The 26,557-nt window shown below is 51.4% G+C and overlaps 1 protein-coding gene across 1 annotated transcript; it reads right to left on the bottom strand.

The window, feature by feature from the left end:
• Positions 1–526: 526 nt before the first annotated feature.
• Positions 527–26,557, bottom strand: DHRS11 (dehydrogenase/reductase 11). Its single transcript, XM_040532542.1, has 7 exons — positions 26,385–26,557; positions 13,421–13,630; positions 6,990–7,084; positions 6,330–6,459; positions 5,557–5,649; positions 4,651–4,716; positions 527–3,625 (listed from the first exon to the last, which is right to left on the bottom strand). The coding sequence occupies exons 1-7, from the start codon at positions 26,514–26,516 to the stop codon at positions 3,584–3,586; spliced, it is 768 nt and encodes a 255-aa protein (XP_040388476.1). The 5' UTR covers positions 26,517–26,557; the 3' UTR covers positions 527–3,583.

Raw genomic sequence — 26,557 nt, 5'->3', positions numbered from 1 at the left:
ATCTGCCTCAAATCCAGCAAGGCAGCCACAGTTCAGCTATTCACTACTTATTTGCAAAACATTTTATTTTAACGAGAGCAAAACTGAGCTCAGTCACGTGCCTCTGCACTTGGACAAGCTGAAAGGGAACTGGGAAGCAAAAAATGCCTTCATTTAACAACAGCAACAATCCATCCTGCTTCAAAGCGAGCACAGGAGATGGAAAAAGTTCAATATCCAAGTCTGTGTAGCAATAGCAGCTCATCCCTTGCATAGTTTAGCAGCCTACCTGGGGATTTCAGCAAACCTCTGTGGAGTACAGCTTCATTTGAACATGGATGGGCTAGTTCAACCTCCACAGGTTATCCATGAGACAACTGGATGCTATTCTGCTCTAGAAAGCAATTACAGTTTTTCCCCTGTGAAGAACCAAATTCGCATGTTTCTGTTTGAAATCTTCACAAAAGAAAGGTTTAGCTGTGAACAGTAAAAAGGATGTTATGTCTTAACACAGAAACTACTATGTACAACAAAAGAACCACAGTGTGCCTCTTTTTATTCTTTATTTTACAGTTCACAATTAGAAACCTACCGATAAATTACACAGTTCACCCTCTTGTTTGGGGTTTTTGAATGCCTTGGAGTCATGTTGCCAATCCCATCTCACCCCAGGAAGATGGCTCAAGGTGCTGCCAGGTTACATGAGGCAGAGCAGCCAAGCAACCCCTGCCAAACCCCTCCGTGGGCTGTGCTTCGTGTGGGAAAGCAGCCAAAGGCAGGAAGTTACCTGGCAGCAGGAATTATCCCCCCCCATAACTCATTAGAAATGGAAATATATACTGGATATCATTTCAAGGATGAGAGGTTGTTTTATAGACTTGCAAATGTTACAAATATTCATGGCGAAAAAAATAACTTCTAGGGCCGCAGGTCAGCCAGGTTGTGTTTGCAGGGAGTGACTGCACAGACCGACCCTTTTTCAAAGCCTTACATCTTAGGCAATTCTCTCTGAAGCCTCCTTTTACAGAGCAGAAAGGTAAGTCAGGTCCCTGCCTCAGCTATGCATTTCAACATCAGCTTAACTTCGCACACAGTTAGAGCCACCAATTCCGACACTTCACTACTGCTTCCCACACCCTTGCTCATTTCACAAGTTCCTGATTTTCTTGACTTTTTCAGCCCTCAACTCCCAGTTCAGCCACCTTCTCTTTTCAAACGATGGCACACTCTGCACAGTGCACGTGCTGAATTCAAACAGGCTCCTGCAAAAGAAACCTTATGGAAAACACACAGTTTTCGTATTACGTCTAGCTGAACATCACAGGGGTGTTATAGAAAGCACAACTGTGCTTGGACCTTCATTACCCAAGTGCCTCTGAATTGAGCACCACGGTGGCACGGAGACTGACGAGCTTTTCCAGCTGGCACAGGCTCTCTCCGCTGCAGTGAGCATCGCTGGCTGTGTGCAGACCTGGACTGGCTCTGCTCCTTGCAGGACATGATCTAACTCAGTGCCGTGGCTGAAAGCCAGCTCTGTGCAAAGAACCCACACAAAGCCACTGCCTCAGCAAAGTGGAGGAGGTCAGTGCATTAGAGTAGCACAAGACTTTGCCACAGGGCACGAATTTCGCTCAGAGTAAATTAAAAGGCCAAATCCAGAGACAAGGTTGTGTGTACTTGCTAGGAGAAACTGGTGACAGATGATGAAGGGATAGAACACACCACAAGCGTGTATTTATAAACAGAAAAAAAAAAGGGACAAATTGCCTTTGTTTTTACAATTACCAAGGAATGTTTTACCGGTTCTCTCCTTGTACCCTTCTACAGTTGCTCACCTTTGGCACAAGGAATTCTATGTATCACAAGATTCATTAATAATAATACTTCATATCAACACTCAGCACTTACATAGCGCTCCTCATATTCAAAGTGCTTTACAAAACAGTTTGTGAGTCCTCACAACACCCCTGTGAGGTAGGTAAGTATTATTATCCCCATTTTGCAGATGGGTAAACTGAGGCAGAGAGGTAACGTGACTCGCCCAAGGTTACATAGGGAGTTGAAATTCTTGATGTAGTGACCCTATTCTGGTCTCCCTTATGGTGGTATAACACAGATGAACTCCCACAGAGCTACAGTGGCATAAGCAAAACTGTCCAAACCACGTTTCTCTGGTTCTCAGTCCTCCGCTCACATCAACTGACCAGACCTGCTCCACCTAAAATTACAGGTTCACCTTCCAAAACACTACGGGAAATTCAGAGCACAGCAGGCCCAAGTCTGCAATCTTAAGGCAACATGTACATTACCAGCTCCATAGCTCTATATCGAGGTGGACTACATGCAGGTGTGTTTCTGCCACACTGTAAGAGTAAATGAAACAGCTCAAGTGGTCTCCAGCTCTGCATGCATCAGCTATGGGGCTGATGCCCTCCCCTCCCAAGTCGGAGTAAAACCAGAGCAGAACAGTGGGGCTGTACCAGCACAGAACTAGTACAAGATCTGAACCAGACCTTTTACCTTCTGCTTTGTAGGCAAATGCCCCTACTACTATGTTTTCATTTCGGACAGCTTCAGCACGGTTCACTTCACTCTCTCTCTCCGAGTTTGTATCTCTGCATATGAACAAAATTCCAATATTTCCAACTCAACAGTGATCAGCATCAGCGTTTAAACAGCACCATACATCTTTCTAAGACCAATCAACATTTCCAAAAAAGTGTCAATGCATGCAAATACCAAACATACAAAAAAACATCAAGAGTGCTGGGAGATGATACCAAGGATAGAGGTGATCACAAGACAGCACATTTAATTTTTATTAAAAATACCAAACAACTCACTCTTACTGTATCTATGCCACTTAGATGATCATTCTAACCTGCAAAAATACAGGTACTTTTCCCCAAACTATTTACCTACCTACCTATAAAGAAAGAATGAAAGAAATATCAAGCACACACATTTATACCTCCTCAAACTTAGCAGGCACAATTCATATGAACGGAAAAGGAGGGTCTGGGGAGGCAGGGTGAGGTCATATATTTGCTTTAGGGCACTGGGATATGAAAGAAGAAAATATCACATGCATCATTACCAAATAAGCATCAAACTGATAAGAAGAAAACCCCAAATTAAATGGATTCATGTATGACATCCACTGAAAATCTCAAACCCTAACCACATGGAAGCTGGCAAACACCTTGTGCTGCTTCCCCTATGTCCAGACACAGCATCATCAAATAAGATCAAACAAACTTTGAAAAGAAAGCAAAAAGAAGAAGAAACCAGTCTGGAGACAATCTTCCACAAACCACTTCCCTGCATTATTTTCAAATACATTTTACTCTTCAGCAGCTTCAGAAAGGAGTGGGGGTGAAAGAGACCCACTACTATATATATATATATATATATATATATATATATATATTTAAAACTGGCTCAGCACCAGCACCAGCTCAGAGAGAGGGAGAGAAAAATAATTCATCAAACACAATCCTTGGTACTTGAATAAAACGTTGCTAGCCAGCTGACGAAACCCTACATTGCCAGAGGGTTCCAAGTGGAGTGGATACACGGTGCTGCTCACAGTCTTCCTCATTTGCTATGATATCTGCTCCGTGGGCCTCATCTGTATATCTCCAATCTGGAAGAGACCAAGGCATGGTTTTACTGCAGCACTGAAGTCCAGTTTAAACCTTTCACCAGGTTCTTGCATGTTCTACTATTACAGTGGTAAGCTGCACACAGAGGAAGTTCCTGTGACTAGAAATAAGCCTGTCTGAGATATTAGAAAGAAATAAAAGTAAATGGGACTTCTTTAGCAGAAGGTATAAAAGCACAGATAAGCACAGAAAAGAGTGTAAGGTGACATTGAACCATAAGAGTTTGTAATCAAGCCTTAAGTTTGGTCCTGCTTACGGAGGATCAAGCAGAAGCACTGCTTGTAGGCAGCCCTCCACATCAGCGGGAGATTTTATCCTCTTAAGGCAAGAAAGCCAGCTTGCATTAGAGCCAGGACACCCAAGGTGCTGGGCCACCAGACTGATCCCATGTCAAGAGGGTTGCACCTTGCTCTGAAGGAGCAGAGTTCACATCAGGGGTTTGCTAAACCTCTCGTGACCAAAGTTTGCTTTTGCGACAGCAACTTATGTGTGGACTCAGCCAACATCCTAAACTTTGACACCATTCCTCCCTCCTCCTGGCTCCAGCTCAAAGCTGCTCATTATCTCGTTTCACTGGAGGGAAGTCCCTGTGGCAGCACGAGCACCTTGCACCACCCTTGAGGAGCACTTGGCAGGATCCGGCCCAACACATTATTTGGCAACTGGCAGAACATAACCCAGCTGCAATACTACCAGCAAATCCCAGATGGCACTGTGCGGAAGGGCAAGACATGCCCATATCCCTCCCATTCCTCCTGCTTTAGTCCTGCTCTGCAGGCAGAGCAGCTTTTGATGGATGCAGAGAGGTGTGAGTAGCCTGAGCAGCACAATTCCAAAGCTGCCATAAGGGAACTGTAAACAAACGTGATCACTGCTAATCCCCAGCTCCACTAAGCACACAGCTGATAGCGCAGCTGCAACACTGATTAGCAAATGTCAGGGCAGCAGTTACCCTTTCCTCCTTCAGCTACCCACAGCAGAGTCCTCCAAGCCAACCACAGCTTACCTGTACATGAGGTGGGGCACTGAGGACATATATGACAGCATTAGCCATATCTTCAGCTTTGAGACACTGGGAAGACATGAAAGAAATTCTTAGACAAAGGGCACCTTAGGAGAAGTTAATCAGAAGATCACTCCTTTCCTAACCATCAATAACAAGTTTCAAAGGTGTCACTAGGGCATTTCAGAAAGATGCAAGCGAGCAGGAAAAAAGTAATCCATTAAAAATTTAACCAAGTCAGTGTCTGATGCTGATACTTCTCCATTTGCTGTGAATAATCTTTCTGCAAAATGCTTTGAGGTGTCTGTTAGAACTAAGATCCTGAAGGGCTGGGCAGAAAAACAGAGATGGTGACAATACCTCTCTCCAGAACTGAGAGGACATTTTTCAGGTGTCTCTGTAGAATTAGGCTAAGGCAAAGTGCAAATGAGCAGCTCCTTGGCAGAAAAGAGGGGGCACCGTGAAGACGAGTACAAGAGCTGCTCTGACTCACAGGCTGGCTAAGCATCTTGCAAAACTATTGGCACGGTAATTCTGCCAGGTCAAGCATCTTTATCAAAACTTATCAGAGAAGCACCAGAAATCCTGTGCTAGCCACTTGCAAGACAACACACACACACTTCTTCTTGCCCATCCTTGTGTAGGCACATCTGCTTACTACAACTTGTCTTCAGTAAAGAAGTCCACAAAGAATACAGGGAGTGAGAAACTGAACCTGAATGAAAATGTGCGTAGTGTGCAATTATCAGTGCAATATCTGAGGTCTGACACTTGACTTTGAGGATGCTGACTATTCTGGAAAACACTATACACTCTGCATAACTAACTCCTTGTGTGATCGGCCAGGAGAGAAATTGTTAAACTACGATCAGAGCCACTTCCCTCTGTTTTCATTTCTCCATGTCCTACCCGAATGCTCTCATAGGTTGCAGCAGCTCTCTCAGGGTCATTATCGTGAAGTTTAAAAGCAAATCCTGTTTCTACCAGTCCTGGAGATATACACTGGAAAAGAGCAGAGCACATCCTAATAGGATTTGTAATTCCCCTTCAGTGAAAGAATAAAAAAACAAAGGAGAGAAAAGATTTTAGCACTGAAAAAGCCAAAACACCCAAGCCTCTTCTACTGTGCTCCTTACCCACCCTTTTTCTAGGGGAATAGTTTAAGAGAGCAGACATTGCCTTAATGATTGCTGTGGCAGGTTCCTCTGGGAAACTGCTGATGGATGCTTTCCTCCTCATAACCCAAAGGGATGTAAAGGCAGAGAAAACAATGGAAAAGCTTGCAATATAAACTAACTTGTGGACAAATCACTTCTGAGATGCAAGCTCTGAATGAGAGCAAACAGCTCCAGCTGACTGCCGCCCTCTGCCGTCACGAGACCCATACGCTGCCCTGACAAGCAGCTGCCCTCTTCATGCACCCCAATAGTTTATTCTCTGACACAGCCCATTGCTGCTGCGCCTTCTGCCGCATTGCTTTTCTCTGACAGGGAAACAGAGGCATGGAGCCCACTGGGTGATCAGAGGCAGGTGGCACAGGGCTGGAATATTCACAGTGTGCTGAGTGCTATTTCTGCATTTCCTCATCTGTTTTCCAAAGGAAAAATCCCCATGAAACTTACCAGCTCCCTACCACCCACAAAACAAACCAGCAGAGAGGAAGAAAGCCCCACAGTACTCACTGTAGCTCGTATATGAGTCTTTGCTTCTCTGAGTTCTTGCCTCAGCCCCTCTGTGAGTGCTGTAACCGCGTACTTGGTGGCGCTGTAAAAATGCACCACCGACTGTGGCACAACACTGTGACCATTCATGCTGAGGAGAGAGCAGAAAGGAAAGTGCTGAGACGGGGGAGGCAGGCAGTGTCCTGAGAAGGAACCAACAGGATGGTCGAACCACCATAATGAACACAGGAGGAGATGTTAACGTGGTGGCTACGTGAGGAATTCCCCTCTCCCACACCCCTCTGAGGAGATGCACACCTCCAGAGGCTCCTCGTGACACAGCTGTTTTCTGGAGCTGGTGAAGGAGTTTCAATCTTCAACCTTACAGCAAATGATTGCCATTACCCTGGTTTGGTCTTTGTTGTATTTAAATCAGCAGAGGTTAAAAAACAGGGTTGGAAAACCAACCATCACATCGTTTAATGGTGGACTTGGCAGCGCTAGGTTAAAGGTTGGACCAGATGATCTTAGAGGCCTTTTCCAATCTAAATGATTCTAGGATTCTGGGATCACAATCCTTGGAAACTCCCTGCTCTTGGGTATCCATTGGCCCACCATGAAAGGTGAAAGCTCCTCCGCTCAAATCCCACCTGGCTGATCCCACATTCCCCCCTCGCATACCTGTTAATGTTAATAATATGCCCGTCATCGATGTTCCTCTCCTTCATGGACTGATAGGCCTCTCGGGTGCAGATGCTCACAGCCATCACGTTGACCTGAGGGAAGAGAGAAGGGAAGGCGACTCAGGCCAGCAGCCCGGCCTGGCACCCTCGGAGCCTCCCTGCACACACACAGCCATGGTCCCCACACAGCCCAGTGGTGGCTGAGCTGGGACAAGGCCACACGCAGGACGGCTGCTGCTGAACCAAGGTGCTCCATGGAGCCCGGCCCTCCCCGCAGAGCCTGACATGAGTTTAAAGCCCCTCTCACAGCTCACAGGACCCAACGCATGGCAATTCCTGTTAATGCCAACAGAGGGAAATGCACATACACGCACCGCACGCCCACGTTGCGCTGCAACCAGGGCTGCAGCGACAGGGGGTTTGGGCAGGGGAGGCACAGAGGTGCGGTTTTGTGAGATAGGCCTTGGCCTCTGACAAAAATAAATGGACTTAACTGTTTTATGGGCAAGCATGAGGGCTGAGTCCAAGGTAAGAGACACCAAAACTCACTTCCCCACAGTCAGCACTCTGTCGAGGGAACAAAGTTGTCTTGCACAGCACGGAGCACACAGGGGTTTGGAGAGCCCATGGGACACTAGCAGCAGGTAATTAGGTCAGCTAGTTAACGAGGAAATCCCCAGATACTGCCTGTCAGAGAGCCAGGCACTCATAGGCACCTCAGACCACATGGCCAGCAATGAGCTTCCCATGCACAAATGAATCCAAAGATCACAGCGTGCCATGGGAGGGCCGGAGGGGGCAAGGAACCCCAGAGAGATGAGAGCCACCAATCTGTCCTGCTGTTCGCTGACATCTTCCTCAGCCCTAACTGGATAAGCCGAGGAAGGAAGGACAAGGTAATTAATCGAGTCCTTTATCACGTAATCCAGAGCTTTCCAAGCACTTGCTCTTTGGACCAGCACTGCCCAGCATGCTGTGGTTCAGTTAAACCCAGTCGTATCGCCTCTGCAAGGTGCCACCTTTAATGCACAGATGCCTCGAGCATTTGCTGCCATAAAATGCAGATTCAAAGTTTCCAGGAAGACAGAGATGTGGAAATTCCCCCAACTGGAGTACAACAGCACAAAGCACCCACAGGTGTGTGCGAGACCGACAAGCATGTCATCTTGAGCAATGAACACTGCTGCTGAGTTCACAGTGCTTTAGATTTGGAAGAGCAGCTGAAAGATGGAAAGTATTTGCTGAAGCCCTCTAGAAAGGATGCAACCATTTCAACACCAGACACACTGGCAGGTCCCACCTAAAGGCATGTCACTTTTTAACCAGGTGAGCAGGCCAGACAAGTTTAAAAACACCACTGTGAGCTAAATATCCAGGAAGAACTAAGTTTCTGATGAATCAGAAGTCAGGTGCAACTATAAGTGGGAGAAGGAGCAGGAGCAAGGTCATGCGGACAGCAAACAACTGACTGTTATCTCTGTAAAACTCAGAAACAGCAGTTGGGTAGGCTAGCTAGAACTTGGCAGCACAAACGGACATGCAGCCACATGAGGAACATCAGTTTGGAGACTAGAAAGTAAAAGGCAGAAAGGGATGGGTTTTAGAGACGTAATTACTGAGCAGCACACTCCAAGGATGAGTGGGGTCAGCTGAAGGATCTCCCAGCCACTGCTTTTGTCTTGGCCATTATTTCCTATTAATAGAGGCCATGCCTATGGGTTTTGGCATGGATAAATAGCATTCTTATCTGATGTTATCATAGAGTACCCAGGCAACACAGTAAGTAAAGTCATCACCCTATTCCAAGTGCACTTTGGTTGAGCACACAGTCACTGTTGGATATCTCAGCCATCGTACCTGGAACTACAGAGATAAATTCCCTGGCACCAGGTTGAAGATTTACCTTGGCTGTGCAAGGAAGAAACTTAGCAGACATGTCAGCAGAACTGTACAACCACCTCGGCACTGGAGCGAAGCCCAGACCAGGTAGAGCACTTGAAATCTTTGTGTTTCACAGTAAAAGTCAAGAAAAGCGGGAGTGACCTGCTCCAATCTCATACACCAACCGAGTGAGGAGCCAGTCCTTTCACATACGAATCTTGGCAACTTTAAGTATTTAAAAAAAAAAAAAAAAAAACTTCATGACAAGGAATATCTTGCTTTCTTCCCTGCCTCAAGAAGCACTGAGCCCACCAGGCACTGTGTTTTTGTTGCAGAGCTGCTGCCCAGCTCCACAGGCCACTAGAGGGTAACATCAGCCTAAAGCCAGGACTGAGCTGGGCTCCAACGCTGTGACTCACGCTGAGCAATACTTCCTTGCGTGGGTAGCGTTACAACATTTTGACAACTACAGGCAAAGCAAGATGCTAATCAACAGCCACATGGGAAAGTCCAGAGCCTGTGTGTGATAAGACACCCTGGAAAAGCAAAACAACTGGCTGGAAGGCAGCTGAACTGGGATTCCTTGCTGCCTTTTCTCAATAGTACCCACAGGATTTTGGGATCCCTATTCCATTTCAAAACACAGAGCAGGCACTCAGGAACCTAAAAACATGCCTGGAAAGACAGCAAGACTTAGGGCTACACCACTTCTAGAAACAATATAAAGGCCACTGCTACAAATATCCACGCAAGACATTTTTCAGCAGTTGTTCCCATTTTAAGAACAAAAGGTTCAAAGGTCTCTTAGCAAAGATGGCCAGTACATCTGTGCTCCACGTTTGCACAGCATGCTGCACAAAGCAGCAGGTCTGTGACTGCGGCATGTGTGTGCTAATGCAACAGAAACAATGAAGGCACATTTTCTAGTAATTAATGAGTTCCAATTGCCAGGTTGGAAGAACATAAAGGATCCTGTTCCTGGAAGTGCTGAGCATTTCATTTCCCAGAATCAGGCTTTTTTAAGGCATCAGAATGAGTATTCCTGCTCCTAATCACCAAATAAAAATGCAGTTTACTGAAAACATATTCATACACAGATGGTATATAGAAGCAAGAAGAAGAGAGCCTCACTGGTCAAAGAATAATGCCAAGAAGAATCAAACCCAGTTAGTGTTTACAGGAGCAAAGGGATGTGTGCCGTGGTCCTTTGTGCCTGGAACAGTGCAAGTGGAAAGTTCAGCTTGAATTCCTGGCTGTAAAGGTCAGTAGGTAAAACATGAAGGAGCTGCTCAGATCCCAGAGCCCGCAGTCAGTGTGTACACAGCACCCGGCCCCGGCTACTCCCGCGGGGATTGCGGGCGGCCGGAGGACTTTGCTCCAGCCTCACGTAGAGCAAATCTTGCAAACAAATGCAAAGAAAAGAGGGGGAAGCTGTGAACCAAAAGAAGGGCTTACAGCCTGCCCGAGATAAAATGCTTCCTCACTTGTGCACAACGAATTTGCTAGCTGACAGCACTGGGCTCAGCACCGCTGTAAAGCAGCGGAGATGCAATTCCTGACCGGAGACCTCTGCAGCCCTGGGAGAACAAGCTCCTGTAGATTTCTCCCTTGAGAGCAAATACCAGACAATAAGGAACTGGAACATTAAAAAAGAGGAGGAATAAGTAAATGAAAACATGACTTGACCTGTTTGAGGTATAGCAAGAAAATTTATGGAATGGGCATACTGAGAGAGGAGCCTGGAAAAAGACAGCCAGCCTCAAAGCTCATAAAAAATGCATGGAAACGAAAATCGATTTACCAAAAAGAAAAAAATGCCTTTAATTTAAAGCCCTAATGCCTCTCAAATCAATACATCGATGACTGTTTAGAAACTTTTCCTGTCTTGCAGCCCAGCAGAACGCTGAAAACTCTCCAGCCGCACCCCAAAACAAGCTGCTCGCCAGCACCTTTCTCCAGGCTGCCTTTGGAAGAAGCCTCCCTGCTCCTGCTCGGCTCTGCAAAGCCCAGTGGCCCGTGAAAGGCGCTGGCAACCTTCCCCCGTCCTGACCCCGAGAGCTTCAGAGCATGTAGAAGAAATGGACGTGGCGAGTGCTTCCCTGGGGCTGGTGTGCGCGGCGGGGAGCGCTGTTGGTGCGGATCCCTCCCCCAGACCCTGCTGCCCCACAGCCCCGGCACGCTTGGGAGCGAGACCGTCAAGCAAGGAGGTTGCTGCCACAAAACTGGATGCTCACAGCGAAAGGAAAAACCCACAGCTATTTCCAGTGTTTGCAAGCAGGCTGAAAAACAAAGCCCATGCTTGGCAGGGCTGCTTAGGCTGAGGTGGGTTCATCACGCGTTCGGTTCTGGGGTGTCCCAGGGCTTCACTTTTGCATTAAAAGCACAAGCATTATCCAGACAATTACACACAAGCCAAGTGCAAACCTACCAGCTGCTGGGAAACTGGTGAGGAAAAAATATAAATCTGCCTGTATATGAAGGCGGCTTAGGTGTCTCAGTCTGTTCCCAATGCCACAACAGCAAGAGCATTTTTACCAAGCAAATGAGAACAGACATACAGCAGCACAGATCACCTCTGGGAATAAAACATGCCCCCAGCCTGGTTTCCTAACCCTGCCCTTGTGGATCAACGTCCCTGCCACTCCTCCCACCCCATCCGTCATCCCGAAGCAGCTCCAAAGCGCGCGTGCAGCAGCGACAACAAGGAGGGTGACCCCACAGGCTCCCAAACCCCACTCTGGCCGCTGCAAACACCAACACAGATCGTCTCATGCAAGACGTTCCCTGTTCCAAAATCTTGCTCCCCAAAATCAGGGGAAGATGAGACCAAGGGAGCACTGAGACCTGAGCAGCCAGGGAATAGAGCATGAAGAAGAGAAGGCAGTGGGTAAAAGCCACATCCCCCTAGAGCCTGCTGCCTCAGAGAGGACAAAAGGTCAGAAGAACAAAGAAAAAGGAGCACAAGGGACAGGCAGCAACACACAGAGGCGTCCACACAAGCCACGATGACAGAGACCAGGACAAGGAGCTTACAAGGTGCAGGTGACCCACAGGCCCAGGCTTGTAGCAAGACAATGCCCTGCTTTGCACCAGCCCGGGCTCAGCTACACTTCACTTAATTTTCTTTAAAGGCTCCATGGCAACTGGAAGAGGGAGATGCGGCGGTGCCATGACCCGGGCTGGGCAACCCACAAAAGCCCGGCCGGGCAGACAAAGCCGAGCAGAGCTTGCTTTGGCTGCAGTCACAGCAGCGAGCAGAGCAGCCAAAACCCTAACGAGAACTTAATTAGTCAGGATATGGCAGCTCTCACCCTGGCAGCAGGAGTCTGAGGCCTCGACGTGCCTGCCTGGCTTGCTTTGCACAGCCCCTGGAGCCGCTGCTGGGTGCGGAGCCACCGGGCGCCACGGGGCCTACAGACGCAGGCCGACTGCTGCCAGGCGCAGCGGGCCCCAGGCCTGTAACTTGTAGCAGCTTTTCAAACATCTTTTTCTTCACTAGGACAAGCTCACACAGCTGCAGGAGGTGTCACAAAGATGCCATGGTTTACTGAAAGGTATGGGTTCAAATCCTGCCCCTATGAGGGTGCTTTCACACAAAAATATAGAGCATACGAGGGGAAAAATCACCTTCGTGAAATGCTGCTGCTTCAGCAGCTCTCCTGCCAGAGCTGCAGCACGGCCAGCACGAGAGGACCATGGCAAGGGCTGGCAAACTTCCATGGTCCCACAGCCATGGGGGTCAGTGCTGTGTGCCAGAAGTTGCCAAGTCCCAAAACGATGCACAGCAGCGCCTCAGGACAGCAGCACCCTGGGGGAAGTGCTGCTTGTGACCAGCCTGAGCCATCTGCACAGCCTCCCTGTTGGGCAGATGAAATTGGCTCCTTCATATCGAGCTCTAACCAGATTATGGACAGAAAATAAAGCTTCAAAGACAAAAGCATTACAGCTTTTTAAGCCAAAAAGAACCTGCCCATTTTAAAACCCACTGCTAAAACTAACAGGATTAGCTACAAAAGCCAGCGTTTGGTATTCAATTTCCCATTTTAAGGAAGAAAAAAAAAAGTGAGGCTCATCACCTTTCAGAAAGACATAGAACTAAAGAAAAAATGCTACTGAAGGTATTGAACGTTTTCATGCTCCAGGGTGAAGGCACGAGGCTCAGCAGTGCATGATGCCTTTCCACTTCCTGACCAGCCGACCCAAAGCCGGGTCGGAGCCAGATGGGAAGTGAGTCCTCAGCTCCACACACAAAATAAATAGATGGGTACACTGGTGCTGGTGGCCAGAATAAATAAAGATCTATGTAACACAGGCAAGCTGAGCGCAGTTTAGACAAATAGGAAGCCAGTGGGAAAGCTCTCCCTAATCTCATGATTTCCACAGTTAAGACTGATTTGAAAAAAAACAAATAAAAACGTGGAAAGTTTTCTCTGGTCCCTTTGTCATCTTCCTCGCAGGTGGCTGTAACTCGAGGACCCAGCCTCAAGAAACCCAGCCAAGGCAGAGGCTGCTGAGCCCAGCTGCCGCCCTCCCCGCGGCACTACTCACGTCTATCATCGTCCGCCAGCCCTCCGTCCTCCCCGAGAGCAGGGGCTCCGGGCGAGCCAGCCCCGCGTTGTTGATGCACACGTCAACTCCCTGATGAAGGGTCTTGATGGCGGAGAACATGGACAGGATCTCCTCTTCGTTGGAGAGATCGCACTTGTAGGGGATGAGGGTCCCAGGATAGCCGGCGCTCTGGCATTCAGCTGCCAATTTCTGAGGGAGAGAGAAAGGAAGACAAGAGCCATCAGCCTTCTCTCCTCGGGGACAGGCCCAGGAGACCAGCGCTGCTTTTCATCGTTCCTGCCTGTAGGTACCACTACCACCACGTATTGCGTGAGAGCAGCACCAAAGGATTGCGACGACACCGAGGCATGGTGTTCGCAGCGTGTCCGAGCACACTCGGGGATGGCCACCACGAGCCCGACAGACAGTGCAAGGGGAACAACGGGAACACGTTTACCCCTGCCACCTCTGAAGGCTGCAAGCCAGACACGAAGCAAGCTCCAAAGCCCGACACGAGCCCTCCCTCGGCCTTTGCCGGGCACAGCTCCCCCGCCGTGCTGCAGGATGCGCGGGGTGGCTGAGAGCCCAAGACCGGTGGCTGCTTGTGCGTGGCATTTTAGGTGACACCACACCGCGACAGATGCCTTTGGACAGCCTGGCATCCGGGCAGAGCTTCCGCCACATCACCGGGGAATTCATGCTGGCGTTGGGACTTTGAACTGTCTAGCCCTGACTGTGCAAACACGTGCTTAAGTAGCACCCATGCCTCAGCAACAGAGCCCCATCTGCTATAAATGGTTGCTTGTATAACATAATTTTGCACCGACTTCAATTTTTTAACCTTTTTCTTTTAAAGAAGGAACAGACTCGTGCTTGTCTATCACCCTGAGCCACACAGGTCGAGCTGAGCAGGCGCTGTCACAACACAAACAAATATTGCTGTGGTACCGGGCGGGGAGCAGCCAACGTGCTGCAAGCCTGCCACGCTGCTGCGGGGATAAAGGACGTGGCAATCGCATGCCTTACAATTCCTCATTAGCCATTATCAACAATTATTCCGAGCCTCCAGATCTTTTATCAGACTAGACGATATAAAGCAAAGGAAAGGCCAAGAGCTGCTGCTGGCCGTGTGTGTTAATGATGCGGCAGCCACCGCACCGAAGTCTCTGGAGGATGCCCTTTACCCCCTGATGCTAATAAGAAGCAGCATCTCATCTCTGATGTGTCATATTAGAGACGGTGACAGCTTCCAGCGCGAGGCGGGAGCCACGTGATGTCTGGTTTCTGCGGAGAGATGGGCTCTGGCTACAAACGTCCACCAAATCACTCAAACCGCATCGCCTGCAGCAGCTTCACCAATGTGACATTTCAGCGGGTGCAATAAAGCTCACGTCCTGTCAGAGGCAGCTCTCCGGCTCCTCCCCGCATACCAAGGTGATTGCAACCCACAGCAAAAAGCAGGAGCAAGGCCCAGCAGAGGAGAGCCCTGGCTGGAAGCAAAAGGCAGCGGGGCAGCGATCGCACACCCACGGGATCCCAAATGGCCAGCCCCAGCCGTGCTCGATCACATCCACACCACAGCACAGCCCAACTCAGCCACAACAGGGCCAGGGGGAGCCAGGGCACCCGCTGCAGCACCCCTGAGCACCCAAAAAACCACCGTGAAGCCCGCGCTCGACTCGTTTGCTTGCTGCGAGGCACGGCATCGGCTCCCCGGCCGGCCCAGCCCCTCCTGGCGTCTGGCACCGCAGGGAGAGGAGCGGAGCGATGCCCACGTTTTGTTGGAGGAGGCACACGACGAAACCTGCCCCTCCATCTGCACCGACACACGCGGGAGCCCGCATGCGGCTCGCCCACGAAAGCAAGAGGGACAGAGGAGTGCAGCGAAGGCGTCTGCCTCCTGGGGAGAGCTGGGCCCCGTCCCTTTCAGCGGCTGCCGCAGGGGCAGAAGACCCAGCCCCAGCTGGCAACTTGGTCAGATGCCACCAAGTCCAAAAAGGGGGAAAAAACACCTGAAGATGTGAACTGACTCTCAAATCTAAATCATAAGATGCGTTTGTGGTCCCAGCCCTTACTTTTGGGCTTTTTTTGGTGTCCAACTGTCTCCGCCCCAAGCCGTACACGGAGCAGGGCTGAGCACCCTGGGACAGGAACGCACAAGCCAGGACCTCCAAATCCCCCTCAGTGCCCACAGCGCGTTCACTTTCATTGCTCTGAGGCAAGTAGCTCTGTTCAGTACGGGATTTTCACCCTAAGACCACAGCAGAGGCGGTGCACGCCCCTGAACAGCAAGTTAAGCTCCTCAGGTTTGCCTCCCGGGGCTCTCGGCAGCAGACCCCAGGTCTCCACAGGTCTCGGAGCACAAGCCGAGAGCAGCCCGAGCCTGAAGGTCTTGGCCCAGCAGCTGCTCTCCTTTCTGGGCACCGAAGGCATTGCAGCGACACGGGAATTGCTATTGCTGTCACAGCACCAAGCGAGGAGACGTGCTAGTTGAGCCCCGAGATCAATACATCCCCACAGCACTGTGCTCTCCAGAGGGCTCCGCCTGGGCCGAGCGAGGCAATATTTCTGCCCGATGGAGAACAAAGGCGCCCCCGGGACCGAATCGCGCCTCTCTGCACCCTCTCGGGGGCGGTTTCACTGTGCTGTACACGCAATCCTGTTGACTACGTGCTGATAATGTTTGAAAGATGCATGCTTTTTAAAAGATCAAAGTACACGTTTGAGGAAACGGTTTGGGAAAAATCCGCAAGAGCGGCATTTAGAAAATTAAAAGCGGTACGAAGGGCTGCGGGAAGATGCTGAACCACCCCGGGGATGGATGCTCCCGCAAAGACGCGGGCAGGAAATTGGGCAAGGCTGCCCTCAGCCCTGTTCTTCATAACCTGGCACGGAGGTGACAGCTTCAGGGCTGCCCAAACTGGAGCACCCCACGGAGAGCCATCCCGCGCAGTATGTGCTCGTGGAGCACCGCGGCTCAGGTCTGGCACTCGTGAAAATCTTCTTGGTACGCCACGAGGGATTCGGGTGAATCTCCCAAGAGGACGTGAGCCGGGGTGGGGTTGGCTGGAAGGAAGAAGGGTCCAGGGGCACGGACAGGACACTTCACATCCATTCCCACGTTCAGCTCCCACTTTCCACCATTTGACACGACTCCGTCTGTGCAGTCCGGCTCCTCGATGGAGGCGGGTGGCTCCAAACGCCATGGGCTGACACACAGGACAAGGGGGCAGTGACACGAGGGGTGCTCTGGCCAGCAGTGGCCATCGTGGTGGAGCTGCCCACCCGCTCTCCTTAGCTTATGGCCTAGATGCACCAAGAGCAAGCTCTGTCCTGCTCAGAGACGGGCTCCTTTGCCACAGCTGACCAGAGAAATGCACCCACAAATACCTCCCGAGATCCTGCTTTTCCTGTCTGGTTTCTCACCGCCTCAAACGGGAAGCAGCACGGATCCTTTCATCTCAGGCTACCCTTGTGCTAACAAATTCTCTTTGAAAACAAAGCGCCGAACACCGCTGACACCCAGGCTGAGCTGAACGTGCTGCACACATCTCTAGATAAAGCCAGAGTCGCCGCAGGCTCTTCAAAGAAACATCAGCTGCGGGTAAGTTTGCAAAAGGAGACTTATGTAAAGTAACTCTCTGAATTAGGGAGCTTGCAATATTTTTCCAGAGCATCAGTTAAGTCCCTCAGTTAATGTTCGTTCCCCTTACAGAAAACCAGATGCTCGAGGAAAAAACAAAGAAAAAAGCTGCTTTTCCAGGTTTCATGAGCAACTCGAGTGACCACGTACTGTAGCACCGAGACGAGAGCAGGTACACCTCCGGCCGCTGGAGATGAAGATGTGAAACGAGACCCAAGCAGCTCTGTACCTCACCGTTATCACGGGATGCTTGCAAATGGCCAGCCAGCTGCCCAGAGCTACCAGGTTAAGCCAGGAGAATACAACATAAGGAAAAAATAATTACGCTGTAGGTTAAAATGTTTAACCTAGAGCCACTTATTGCCATGGACACAACCCCTTCCCCCTGGTGCGCTGCCCTGGATGAGCACAGCTCTGTGGCACCCAGGGAAGGGCAGCTTTCTACTACGGGCATCCAGAGTTGCCAGCGAGAAACAGCGAGCCAAGACAGCAAGGCACGCACTGGATGCACAGCCCAGGAGGTGCCCCTTGCCCAAACACCAATTTTTCCATTGACACCGCTGCGGTTTATCTCAGTTTACAGCAGTGTTCAGTGAACAAATGGGAAAAAAACCACCAAACACCTACATATAAGTGAGACAAGGAAGAATACTTGATCGTTATGTTTACCATGTATTATTTAGTTGTCTGATTTTAAAGGCCTGAAGGGATGCCTCATGTTTATGGGATGTTTTCCAAATGTTAAGAATAACTCCACGCTCCCAAGGAAGGGTTAATGTTCCTTGTGCACGAGATACTCACAAAGAGCACAGCGCCACGCATTTAGATTCAGCCCTGGTAAAGCGGTTTTACAAAACTAATTGATATCAACATTTAAGGGGACTCTTAAGGGGAGGAAAAAAAGAAAAGAGTCACGTAGGGCTTTATTTGGCCAACCATCCTATTAACTTCGGACACATTTAGTACGGAGAGATTAAAGCCAGCAGAAGCCATTAGGTAATTTTTAATCTGACCTGCCATTCATCACAGGTACTTGCATCCCACTGACTTAGCTTATGCTTAAATACATCGCTGCACCCAGAAACCAACTGGAAAGGAACTAAAGTCACCCCAGTTACTTTCGTTGTCCAAAGGAAACGAAGGAAGAAAAAAGCCTGACAAAGAGCATCACAGCTGTGAAAGCAAACTGGGGGCTTACCGATCCTTTCACTTTACTGATTGGCAAGTTTGAAGCTTCTTTTAATTAAGTTTTAACACCAGTGCAACAGCACGGAGGAAGAGATACACAGTGAATACAGCACTAGGCTGGGGTTCGTTCTAGCAGCTTCCACAGCGTGTTCAGAGACCATGGGCAAGATTCAGAGCTCAGTTTCCTTGTCTGTGAAATGGAGATAATCACAGCGAGCCCCTTCCGAGGGCAGCCAGGCACCTGGGGCATTTTGCTTGCATATGATTATTGCTTCGGATTTCTTCCAGCTCCTTTTGTGTGGCTTCAGGTCCCCAGACAGGGCCTCCACAGGAGTCTGAAAGGAGTTTCCAAATGAATAAAATGGTAAAGTGATTCTCCTTCCCTCTCGTGAGCTTTAAATCAATGCTTTTACCCACTGTTTGCAAATCGCTGCCCCTCAGCTCAGATCCTTTTCTGCTCCAAAACAAGGCACAACGGTGGGGAGAGGAGAGCGTGGAAAATCAGGTTTAAGTGGAAAAGCAAAGTGCAGTACTCAGCTGGGGTCACCAATGTGAGAACCTAGTAGGAAGGAGGAAGCATTACACCCATTTTCAGAGCATTTACCTGAAGTGCTCTGAAGCACTGACTGCCTACCGTACCCGACAGCGACGTCGCACCTCGGCGTTGCCACCACAGCTCCATCTCATACCGGCTGCCACCCGGGCTCTGCAGCTGGGCCCCGAAAATCAGCGTGGTGCTTGCCCTTCACCTGCACAAACAGCCTTCCCCGCAGACTCCAGATGTGCCAGGATCATCTCACGTGGGGAGCATGGCCCAAGAAGTCATTCAGCTGGTTTTATCCCAGGAATTTAAGCCAGGCTCCCTGGTAAACGCATGCCTGGTTGCACAGCCACGTCTTCACGGTGCTGTAACCTTCCTCCCAGAGCACTCAAGAGTCTCACTGCTTTCTTTCTGAGCCCTCTCTTCTCCCTGCACTTTTCAGTAGTTAAACATTCAAGACATTTTTTCTAGCTCACAATTTTAAATTTCTACTGTGATACACGCAAGCCACATCGCTCCATTCATGCTGCCCTGAGCGTCCCCGCTACCTTAAGGCACTCCAACAACTGCTCTTCACGTCGAGACCGAGGGCACGGCTTTTGGGGGCTTGCTGAAATCACGCTGCTGAGGGCTGGTGTGGGGGAGGAGGAAAGGCACTGCTCCCACAACAACAACTCATTAGAGCAATATTTCTTGCTTATTCCAAGGTACAATGATCCCAAAACAAGCACCATAGGTGCCTGCCCGCCTTTCAGCTCCCAGATGTGTGAAGTGCGTTCCCACGCAGCTGGGAACGTCGGCGCCCTCCTTCCCCAGGGCCAATGCTGCTGCACTGCAGCCACCCATGTCACTCTGCCAGGCCCTGGCTGCTCGGCCCGGAGGGCTGTGGGGACGGGGGGGACACGGCTACGCTGCCCCAGGGCACCCCAGGCCCCCACACCGCCAGCCCGACAGCTCGTGCATCACCGCCTGCATCGCCGCCGGTGCAGCGCGCATTTCCAAGGCAACCTGCACGCACGCACGCACCGCCGCGAGACCGGCAGATAGCGGCACGTGCCTCTGTGCCTCCTCCAGTGCAAGCCATCACACCTCCACTACGGTTAGGGAGTCGGGTTTGGGTTTTAATTAAATCAAACTGCACCGAATCTTGCAGCAGAGGTTTGAGATGCGCAGTGATACCCTGAACCTCTCACGCGTGATCGAGGTCTGTGGAAGCCATCACCACGTACCCACCCCAAATACCGCCTGTTGCAACCAAATACATCACTGTACTTCGTGTGTAAGACGTGGGAGCACTCACAAGGACAGCAGGGATCTGTCCCCAGCTCACCTGGGGGCTTTCCCCATTCCCAGCCCCATGACCCTGCCTGTGGGGTGCACAAGTGGCACCGGACACCCCACCGGTGAGCTGCGAGCTCCTCGCACAGGGAACCAGACCAGGAAAACCTGAGCATCCCTCACTCCTTTGCGAGGAAAATGGCCAGTGAACATCCCATAGCCCAGCCCAAGCACACAAGGGCTGGCTGGCAGCGGGGCTGGCAAACAGCTGGCACTGCCTGGGAAGCGACGTGCCAGCGGCACGGCCCCGCTGCGGGGTCATGAGATCAGCCCTCCCCCTCAGCACCCCGCGGCGCAGACCTGATTTCTTCTTCAGAGCTCCCAGACGGGCAGAGCTAGAGGTTTTCCCACACTCTCCCCTGGCGCCAGCCACATGGCAGCAAACACCGAGCGCTGCCGCTGCGAGGGCAGGGAAAGAGCCGCGAGCCCGCGCCTTTATCTGTCTCATCGGCTCCCGCTCCGCGCCCATGTAATCCCAAACGAATCCTCTTCTGAAAAGAAAGATTAACACAAAGCAGCAGGCCTTCCCTCGCAGGCTCGCCAATATCCCCCGGTAGCAGAATTCAGGTGACAGGTCCTGAATTTTAAAGCACTCCAGATTTACGGCCCAGAGGCTTGGGCGCGCCGTGGCGCAGCCGTGCCCGGTGAGAGCAACGGCTACGGCACAGCCCTGACCGCGGGCGCCGTGATGGAGCACCCCTGTGGGCACTGACGTGACACCGGCCACCGGACGCATCCACGGCAGTGCTAATCCCGAGCTAAGCCGCCAGCCCCAGCAGAGCCACAGCTGATTTGTACGAGTGTAAACGGAGAGAAAAGTCTGGCTAGAGGAGGCGAAACGCAGGTCCCACGCGCTTCTGCAGCCACCCTGATCCCGTTTTACACAACAAGGCATTTCTGAAGCACACCTGGGGGAAGGAGGATGAACAGAAGCAGGCCTAAAGCAACCCTTCCCCCCCACACCTCAGCCTCGAGGATGAGGAAAGCCACCGGGACAGCGAAGCGTTTGTTCCCGCTGCGCAGGGCAGCAATTATGGCATCTCTTTCATATTTATCAGGAAAGGGTCTGGTCAGGGACAAGTGGCAATAAAAGTACCTCGGAGGCCTTGAGTACCCAGCATCACGAAAACAAGGCCTTCCAGAGGCCAAGGAAATCCTGAAGGTCATTCATTTACAAGTAGGCTGTGCCTTGGGATTATCCCGCCTGGAACTGCTCCTGCTGCCTTAAAAATAATTAATAGGGCTCCCTCGCAGCCCAGCAGCCTTGCAAGCGGCGTGCCATGACGGTGACTGAGGCAGGCACGCCGCCTGAGTGAACCTCTCCCTCTCCGTCCGAGGCGGGTTCAGCAGGGCCCCAGGGAAGACAACAAGGTCCCCGAGGAGGTTTGGGACGCGTGGCTGCGCCTCCCCGTCCCACAAGGCCCCAGCTCTGCTCCAAGAAGAGCAGCGATCCCTTCGGAGGCCGGACTGCACGAATGTGCAATCGATGGCTCAGCTTATCAGGGGCTATTTCTTCAGCAAGATCTAACCTTGACGAGGCAGTCCCTGGTTATAAAAGCTACCTTTGATCGATAACTGTCACAAATGCATTAGAATTAATCAGTTAAACCTTGTAATTTAAGCAACATTTATTGCTTCCTGCACGGCTGTATCTCCTCCTCACCCCAACAACAACAAAAAAATACCCAATGCCCATTAATAAATCTCTCCAAGGCTCTCCGAAACAGGTCATTGCCTGAGGAGCCCTCATCTCCCCTTGCCTGCCGAGCAGGCTGCTCTCCGAGGGCAGGAGACGGGAGGGAAGGGCCAGGTAGTGCCGGGGAGCGGGGTTCCCCCACTGAAACTATAAACTATTTAAAAGGAAAAAATTAAATTAAAAAAAAAAAAATCTGGTGCTCTGATAATGGGGCCAGAGGGAGAGCTCCTGCCAGCACTTTTGCCCTTTTCTGCAAGCATATAAATGCATGAAATTAAATTTTACTATTAAAATCCAGCTGGTGCAACTCATGCAGGCAGAAACACAACACGACGTCCTGTAACCAGAGGGATCGTCAAAGCCTGGGTTTTCCACAAGGAGCGCGTCACCAGGCGTGGTCTGCAAACTCTTTGGAAACAGCACGCTGGTTAGAAACACCTCTCCTTGCACAAAGCCCCCTCCCACCCACTGACAACAAACCCTCAGAGGCTGGGAGACCCCTCACAGCAAGGAAGTAAGGCGGCACCCGACGGGATTTCCTCAGAAAACGAGGCCACAGAGCGGCACGCGGCCTGACGGCCCGAGGGATTTCCTTCCTGTGACACCGCTCCTTCCTGCCCGCCGCCACAAGCTCTCCTTGCAGGGACACCTCGAACCTTCCTGAGCTCCAGAAGCGATGGATTGTGTCCAAAGCTCCTCGTGAGCTTCCCCCTCACAGGTGAAGAAGACAGCAAACTAAAACTTCTAAAACTTAACTGAAAACTGGAGCCCACCGAGCCTCCTGCATGCTCGAACCCAAGGGACCGGTGACAGGGACCCGTGAAGGTGACTGTTGGGTGGGGGGCGGCTGCCACCAGAGCTTGGCCTTGTAGACTACAAAAAACCCTCTTTGCTAATTCACTGAAGCACTGAAGCTCACTCCTGACTTGAAACACACGCCGCTATCCAAAGAGAAGAAAACACTCGGGAAGGGCAGATGCCAAAACGTATTCGACAGCTGCTGGCACCTCCGGGCTTCTCACTTAGAGCAAGCTTTCAACCCAAATTATCTTCTGGCATGCAAGAGTAAAATAAAGCCATTTTAATTATATTTGGTTCCTCTACGTCTGACTACAGCACACGAGGCACCGTTGGGCAGCCCCCCGAGCAGCGTGCGCTCCCAGGAGGGCACAAGGAGCCGGGAACAAAGCGCTGCCGCGGGGGACCCGCTCGGGGAGCGCTGCGAGCCAGGCTGCAGGAGGGTCAGCACCGGGCTGTAAACGCTCGGTCACAGCCAGACACGACCGCAGAGGGGACACCTGGCTGCCGGGACGAGCTCTTGCCATGCCTGCACCTACGACGATGTGACAGAAGAAAAGTCAAAGCCAGCTCTGAGGGGAGAGGACACAGCGCAGCACCACGGTCGGCTGGAGCTCCAGCTCAGCCATCACACGTGGGAAGTGAAAGGGAGAAAATCCTGCAGCTTTTGTGAGCCGTTACCATTTTTATTTCAGAAGAGCCCTGGACTCATGACACAGGCTCAACACCAAAACCACAACTTTGCAATTCCCTCGTTATCGTGCCTCCAGTCCTTATCTGATTTTCCAAGAGATTAAGAAATCTTGACATAGTATTTATTGCCCGAGTTAAACTCCTCACAAGACAATGTACTCTTTCGGTCGTTTACAGTAGGTTATAAAACCACCACAGAATGGTTCCAGCTACCTTGCCTTAAAATGGATGACTCCAGTGCCTAACACTAACGAAAACATAGGCTCCGTGCTACAAAGTGAGCACCGTAACACTGTTTTTATACTGTGCTGTTTGCCCTATTTCCATCTCTAGATGCCTTGATTTGTTTTTTGGGTTCACTCCTCTGCACATCACCATTCACAGTGGTATTTAGCGAATTATTCAATTTTAACAGAGCAAAAAGATTTGCCCTGCAGCAACCACTGCCAAGATGCTTCAACCTCTCCTTTGTCCGCATCCCCTCTCTACCTGAACAAGGACTCAGAAAATCAGACGGCAGAGGTGGCAGACGGGCATTTTGCGGGTAGAGCCGGTTATAGGACAGCTGACCACCCCAACAACAGGCCGGCAGCCTGAACCTTCCCGTTTCCCTCCGAGCACAGTGCCCCGTCAGGACGGCTTCCTACAGCCATGTCCAAAGTCCCAAGTCCCAGCGTGGGCTCAATAGTCTGCAGCCTGAATATCTTTGAGGAGAAAAGGAAAAAAGAAAAGCTGAAGCTCATGGAGGAAAGCTTAGTTACCGTGAGGAAGTCTGCCCCAAAGGCTTGGCAGGACACAGCAGGCAGCCTCTGCCCTGGCACAGGCACCAGTCCGAGGGATGGACCCGTTCCCAGAGTGACCTTGGGCCACTCTGAGCTCCACCACCTTCCCTTCCCCGGGCGAGCTGCATCTCTGGGACTTTCTTCCTCTTTAAGGAAACATGCTTTACAATAAATAAAACCAGAATAGCAACAGAGCAAAACACAGTCCAGACACCTACCAAAACAAACGACTGTGTGCTGCAAACACAATTTTGTCCTCAGAGAGCCTGGGAGAAAGAACCGAGCAGGGACAAACATTAGCGGCATTGTTTAACTCAAGTTTCTGAAGGATGACAGTAACAAGAGCCACGGAGATAGCGAGCAGTCAGCAGTGCTCAGTACGGCCACATACCGCAGCAACCCGGACAGATCGCCTGCTACACGGCCGTGTTGTGTGCGGACCCAAATACAGAGGCAAGGCCTTTAGAAGAGCCCCCTTTTTCTTAAATATACATCATATTTTTTGCCAGGAAAGTTTCAGAAAGAAAGGTTTTCAGAACATGTCTGTAGTATAGAATAAAAAAGCAAATTTCATCGATTTTCATCATCAAATTTTTTGGGATCTCTTGAAACGTTTCCCTTAGATTGGAATGCCCTAACTGGGCTGGGAAACGAAGGCAGTAGAGAAGAGACACGCGGTGCAGTTGCCTGGTGGAGGCTGGACCCTCAGCCTCCTCGCACACAGAGCGGGGACTCCTGGGGACCCGCAGCAGGAGGGAGGCCAGGGCTGCCCAGAGCAGCCCCATGGAAGAGATTAGCAGGGTCCTGGGAACAGGGAGACACTGCAAACGGCTTGTGAGAGAAGAATGGGATGAATGGTGAATCCTTCACCAGCCTCCGCGAGGCTACAGCAGCCTCCACACAGCAGGGTACGAAAGGGCAGGAGCTCTGTAAGGCACAGCACCAAGGCGCTGGGAAAGCCCAAATAGAAGCAAGCCCCAAAGACCAGTTAAATCAGTTATACCGGCCGGTTTTCTGCCCCCTGCAAGTGGCATCTTTCTGACTGATGGTGAAGAATGGGAAAAAGTTTTGTTTCTTTCGAGCTTTCCTTTTTTTTAACCCAACTTCTCAGCAGCACCAATGCCAACTTTGTTCCCGGGAGTTTTTGCACAATTTATTGGTGGTGTGGTCAGCAGTGCCCTGAGTCCTTATCGCCCTTGCTAAGGGAATAAAAGCAGGGGACGTTCGTAAAGATCGCCCGCGCTGTCAGCAGGCTCCGAGCAGCCGGGCAGGCTGCGTGGCTTTGTGCTGACTCTGGCTTTTCTCCTCCCGCAGAGGCTCAGCTTTCGCTCTCATGGTCTCATCCAGCTCCACGTTAGTCAAGATCTGAGTTTCCCACGTAACGCAAACAAGCAAAAAGAAAAATAAAAACAAAACAAAACTCAGCACTTTCTCACACCATATAAAGTAGGAAAACAAAAAAAGGAGCCCAGGCTTGCTCGCCTCGCTGCCCACTTGTGCAAGCACCTGCTGGGGAAGGAAAGCCCCAGATGCTGGTGCCCAAGGGCGCAGCGGCACCGGCTCGCTGCAGTGCCACCAGCCCGGTACTCCACCAGCAGCATGGGAACAGGAGGTGCTGCTCGACAAGTCCGCACCCCCAGCGCCGGATGAGGAAAATCTCAGCCTCGTTAAAAGAGAAGTGAGGTTTCGCTGGGCCGTGGGGAAGCGCGGCCGAACACAAGTGGAGGACACCACCACAAAAGCTGTTGCTTTTATGCACCTTTATGCCTAAGCCAACGCGGTGAGGTCTTAGACTTAGTTCTGGGGATGTTTGTTGAAGGAATAAAAGCCACGCCAGGGACTGAAATCTCATTTTGGCACTGACCCACAGGCGCTGGACCTCCGGGACGGCGGCGTTGGGGCTGAAGGCAGGTGGGAGCCCCCAGCAGCGGGCAGGTCACCCCCGGCTCCTTGGAGCCCCAGCTCCGGGAACAAAACCCGGGGCAGCCCCGCGGCGACCCGCCCCAGCCCCACGACCTGCATTCGGCAGGAGCCGCCCCCCGGGGACCCCCTTCGCCCACCGCCCCCAGCCCTTCCCCACGCCCCCCGGCGGCGAGGCCTCGCGGGGCAGCCGCCCCCCGTGGGCCCTGCGCTAGGCGGTGCCCGGCACGGAGCCGGGGAGGGGAACAGGGGACCTCCTGCGACCGAGAAACCCCCGGGGGAGTATTGTGGGGACGCCCCCCAACCCCCCCACCACAATCCCCGTGCCCGGTTGCCCGGTGCCGCCGACCCCCCGGTGCCGGTACCTCGATCTTGTCGACGCTGCGCGCGCAGCCCACCACCTTCATGCCGTGCTGCACCAGCGCCCGCGCCACGGCCGCGCCGATGCCCACCGAGGCGCCGGTGACCAGCGCCACGCGCCCGGCCCAGCGCTCCATGGCCACGGCCCGGCCCGCCCCGGCCCGGCCCGGCCCCGCCG

Source organism: Cygnus olor, chromosome 20 (genome assembly GCF_009769625.2).
Source record: "Cygnus olor isolate bCygOlo1 chromosome 20, bCygOlo1.pri.v2, whole genome shotgun sequence".
Classification (NCBI taxonomy): domain Eukaryota; kingdom Metazoa; phylum Chordata; class Aves; order Anseriformes; family Anatidae; genus Cygnus; species Cygnus olor.
This window is presented reverse-complemented; position numbering and strand designations above follow the sequence as displayed.

Bases quoted from the DNA above. Each gene is read 5' to 3' on its own strand.
- DHRS11 (XM_040532542.1), bottom strand. From the start codon at position 26,516: ATGGAGCGCTGGGCCGGGCGCGTGGCGCTGGTCACCGGCGCCTCGGTG. The intron at 7,085-13,420 runs GTGAGTAGTGCC...CTCTTCCCTCAG, and splicing joins GCTGGCGGACGATGATAGAC to GTCAACGTGATGGCTGTGAG. The intron at 3,626-4,650 runs GTAAGCTGTGGT...GGTCTCTTCCAG, and splicing joins GTGCCCCACCTCATGTACAG to ATTGGAGATATACAGATGAG.